Source organism: Dipodomys ordii, unplaced genomic scaffold (genome assembly GCF_000151885.1).
Source record: "Dipodomys ordii isolate 6190 unplaced genomic scaffold, Dord_2.0 Scaffold55, whole genome shotgun sequence".
Lineage (NCBI taxonomy): Eukaryota > Metazoa > Chordata > Mammalia > Rodentia > Heteromyidae > Dipodomys > Dipodomys ordii.
In genome coordinates this window covers 6,002,868-6,006,552 of record NW_012267271.1, presented here as the reverse complement: position 1 = coordinate 6,006,552, position 3,685 = coordinate 6,002,868, and the positions used below count along the sequence as shown (strand labels likewise).

General features: G+C 51.7%; 1 protein-coding gene across 1 annotated transcript in view; it reads right to left on the bottom strand.

The window, feature by feature from the left end:
* The window catches only part of Hmcn2 (hemicentin 2), a 131,659-nt gene extending 131,577 nt beyond the window's left edge, over window positions 1-82 (bottom strand). Inside the window, exon 1 of the mRNA XM_013021284.1 lies at window positions 49-82. Within this exon, the coding sequence (XP_012876738.1) occupies window positions 49-82 (34 nt within the window). The remainder of the gene's footprint in view (window positions 1-48) is intronic.
* Window positions 83-3,685: the final 3,603 nt, after the last annotated feature.

The following is a 3,685-nucleotide window of genomic DNA, read 5'->3' as shown; positions in this document are numbered from 1 at the left end:
CTCCCTCCTCCTCAGGACACCACCCGGCAAAGGCCCTGGGCCCCGCACCGGATCGTGTCCACGGCGCCGGCCACGAGCCCATCTCCAACCGCCGCACATTCTGGGGTCCCGGGGTGGACGGGAGCTCAGGGTGGATGCTGCCCAGCCCGGTCCGATGTCCACATCCACAGCTGGGGCGGTGGCGGTGGACAGCCCCGGAGCCACGCCCCACGCCGCCACGCCCCCAAGTCCCCACGCCGCCACGCCCCCCACGCCGCCACGCTCCCCACGCCTCCATGCGCCACGCCGCACGCCGCCACACCGCCGCCTGCGTTACAACCCAGCACGCGCCGAGTTTCCTGTTGACCAGTTAATGCATTTACTTGCCCACAGAGACGCCGCCCAGCACGTGACGTCTGGGTCGATCGCCCCCACTTCACGGAGGGGGAAATCGGGGCGCAAGGAGATCACACACAGCCTGCCCCGAGAACTACACCGGGGAAGCCGCCGGCAGGAGACCCCGGAGCTGAGCTGTTGACCCCAGGTGAGACGCGGGGAGGCGGGAGGGGAGGAGGGAGGGGGCTGGAGACTCGGGGACACCTGCCCAGGGCTGGGCAGAGGGGGCGAGCGGCCCCGGCCCGGGGCGCCAGCCACAGCACGCTTCAGACGCGGCCTTGGCCCCGGCCCAGGGCCCCGGAGCCCCTCAGATACCACCGAGCACCGTGGCTCGCGCCTGTCATCCCCGCTACTCAGGAGGCTGAGAGCTGAGGGTCGCGGTTCAAAGCCAGCCCGTGAGACTCTGATCGCCAATAAACCACCAGAAACCAGAAATAGCGCTGTGGCTCCAGTGGTGGAGCGCTGGCCTTGAGCTGAAGAGCTGAGGGACAGGGTTCAAGCCCCCGAACGACCGAAATAAAAAGAATTCTAAGAGAAAGAAGTTACACACATCTCAACAAAGGGAGGGGACGCCCCTCTCTAAAAGTCAGCCTTCATTTGTCTTTGTGTTTTTTGCTTTCTCTTATTTTGATTTTGGGTCTTGTTTTGCTTTCTTAGTTATTTTTGTTTTATTTTCAGTGTTAAAAATGAAAACAGTTTTACACTTGATGGCTAAAAAAAAAAAAAAAAAAAAAAAACCAGCATGGCAGGGCCGTGGCTGAGCTTGTGAGCAAGTGTGAAGCCCTGAGTTCTGTCTCCAATACCAAAAAACTAAAGCGAAGCAACACAAAATCATACAAGGAATGAATGGTATAAAATCAGAAACAAGACCAGGCTGGGCGCAGATGGCTATGCCTATGAGCCTAGCTACTGGAAAAGCTGAGATCTGGGAGATCACAATTTGAAGCCAGCCCTGGCAGAAAAGTCTACAAGACTCCATCTCCAAAATAACCAGCAAAAAGCTGGGCTGGAGGCATGGCTCAAATGGCAGAGCACATGCCACACAAGCAGTGAGCTAGAGGGCACCAGTGGCTCACACCTGTAATCCTAACTACTTAGGAGGCTGAGATCTGAGGATCATGGTTCAAAGCCAGCTTAGGCAGGGAAGTCCATGACACTCTTGATCTCTTAAAAAAAAAAATAAAAATCACCCAAAACCTGGAAGTGGAGCTGTGGCTGGAGTGGTAGAGTGTCAGTCTTGAGCAGAAAAGCTCAGGGACAGCACCCAGGCTCTGAGTTCAAGCCTCAGATCTGTACCGGAGAGAAAAAAAAAAAAAAGGAAAAGGAAAAGAAGTATGCAGGCAGGCTGCAGCCCCAGGACTCTTTGGCATTGTTTGCAAAGTCTCGCTGCCGACCGGTGCAGCCTTTTGGATGAGTGAGCCTTTGATTAGGAAAGGGAGAAGAAGTGTCACAGTGTCACAGTGCTGGACCGGCCACAGCTGCCAGCCGAGGAAACTGAAGACATTACTAAAACATTTGCTTAAAAGAAAAAAAAAACAGCAAAAAGTTGGAAAGAAAATAAATATATGAAAATGAATGGCTTTCCAACATCCTAGTGAGCGTCATTTGTAAAAAATGTAATGGAACAATAACAACAAAAAAATCCCAATTCTCGTCAAAATAGTAACACCAACATATTTAGACATGACCTATAAAAGAAATGAGTGGATCTTATCAGAAAGTATTATAAATCTTTAGTAAAGGAAATAAAAAGGGAAGGAGGAAAGGAGCCTTTGGGGAGCAAAGGAATCTCAACATGACGCTGGTGCCTGGCCCAGAGGCTCACGCCTGTAATCCCAGCTACTCAAGGGGCTGAGCAGAGTGATCTGAAGTCAGCCAAGGCAGGAAAGTCCACGAGACTCTTATCTCTAGTGAACCAGCAAATAAAAACACAGAAGTGAAGTCGTGGCTCAAGTGGTAGAGCACAGCCTTGAGTACAAAAGCTACGGGACAGCACGCAGGCCCTGAGTTCAAGCTCAGCATCAGACAATGGGGGAGGAGAGGGGAGAAAGCCAAAGGCAAAAACGCTGGTCCCTGGCTAGGGCTGGGTGCCATGGGGAATGGCCTGCCACGTGAGACCCATGGGTGAGCAGGGAATGGAGGCACGCAGGGTGGTGGAACAGAGGTGAGCCAGGAGCTGCCTGTGTGTTGGCAGAGGTCACTATGGTCCACAAGGTCAGCGACTGGACAGCTCCTGAACTCAGGTCCCAGACACACACACACACACACCACCAGTGAATAAAAATGCAACAATGAGAGTCAGATGTGACTAAGAGCCAACAGAGTGAGCTTCCAGTGAGCAGAGTGCTAAGAATTTAAACCAGAAAATGAACCACATAACCTCCATCATAACCCACGGTATTATGACCCAGGCTGCTAGAAATGACTGATTAATAAATGACTTCCTCCCAAACAGAGGAGAAACCGACACAGGCCCCAGGCTGCCCTGTTGATTATCCACGCCACGAACACGTGTCACCATCCTCTTGTTCTCTTTCTCTTACCAAAACACATGCCTCGCTCCAGAAAAACACTGGATACACTGCAGTGACACCAGGGGCAAAGCATGTGGCCACTGCTTAGCAAAGACAGACGCAGTGGCTCGAACGTGTAATCCCAGCTACTCAGGAGGCAGAAATCAGGAGCCTCGAGGTTCAAGGCCAGTTGGAGCAGTTCAGACTGCTGGTCTGGGCAAAAACCAAGAGATTCTGTTCAAAATTACTAAAGCAAAAGAGGGCTAGGTGCGTGGCTCCAGTGATAGCGTGTGCCTGGTAAGCGAGAAGCCTTGAGTTTAAACACTGGTTAAAAAAAAATCACTGGAGATGTGACTCGAGCAGTGAAGCACCTGCTAGCAAGCTTTGCCACTTGTTTAGTCCCCTGAGAAAGGCTGATCTTTTTTTGATGGTGGGTTGTGGGTCTTGAACTCAGGACCTAGGCACTGTCCCTGAGCTCTTTCATTCAAGGCTAGGTCTCTCCCACATTGAGCCACAGGGCCACTGATGGTTTTCTGGGTTCATTGGAGATAAGAGTCTTACGGACTTTCCTGTCTCAGCTGGATTTGAGCCACAATCCTCAGATCTCAGCCTCCTGAGTAGCTAGGATTGCAGGTTGTTATAATTTTATTTTTTTTAATTTTATTTTATTTGTGAACATGCTGTACAGAGGAGTTACAATTACATGGGCAAGATAATGCGTACATTTCTTACCAAGCATTGCAGCCTCCTCCTTTGTTTACCCTTCACATCCCTTCCCAGCCTCCCCCCTCCCCCCC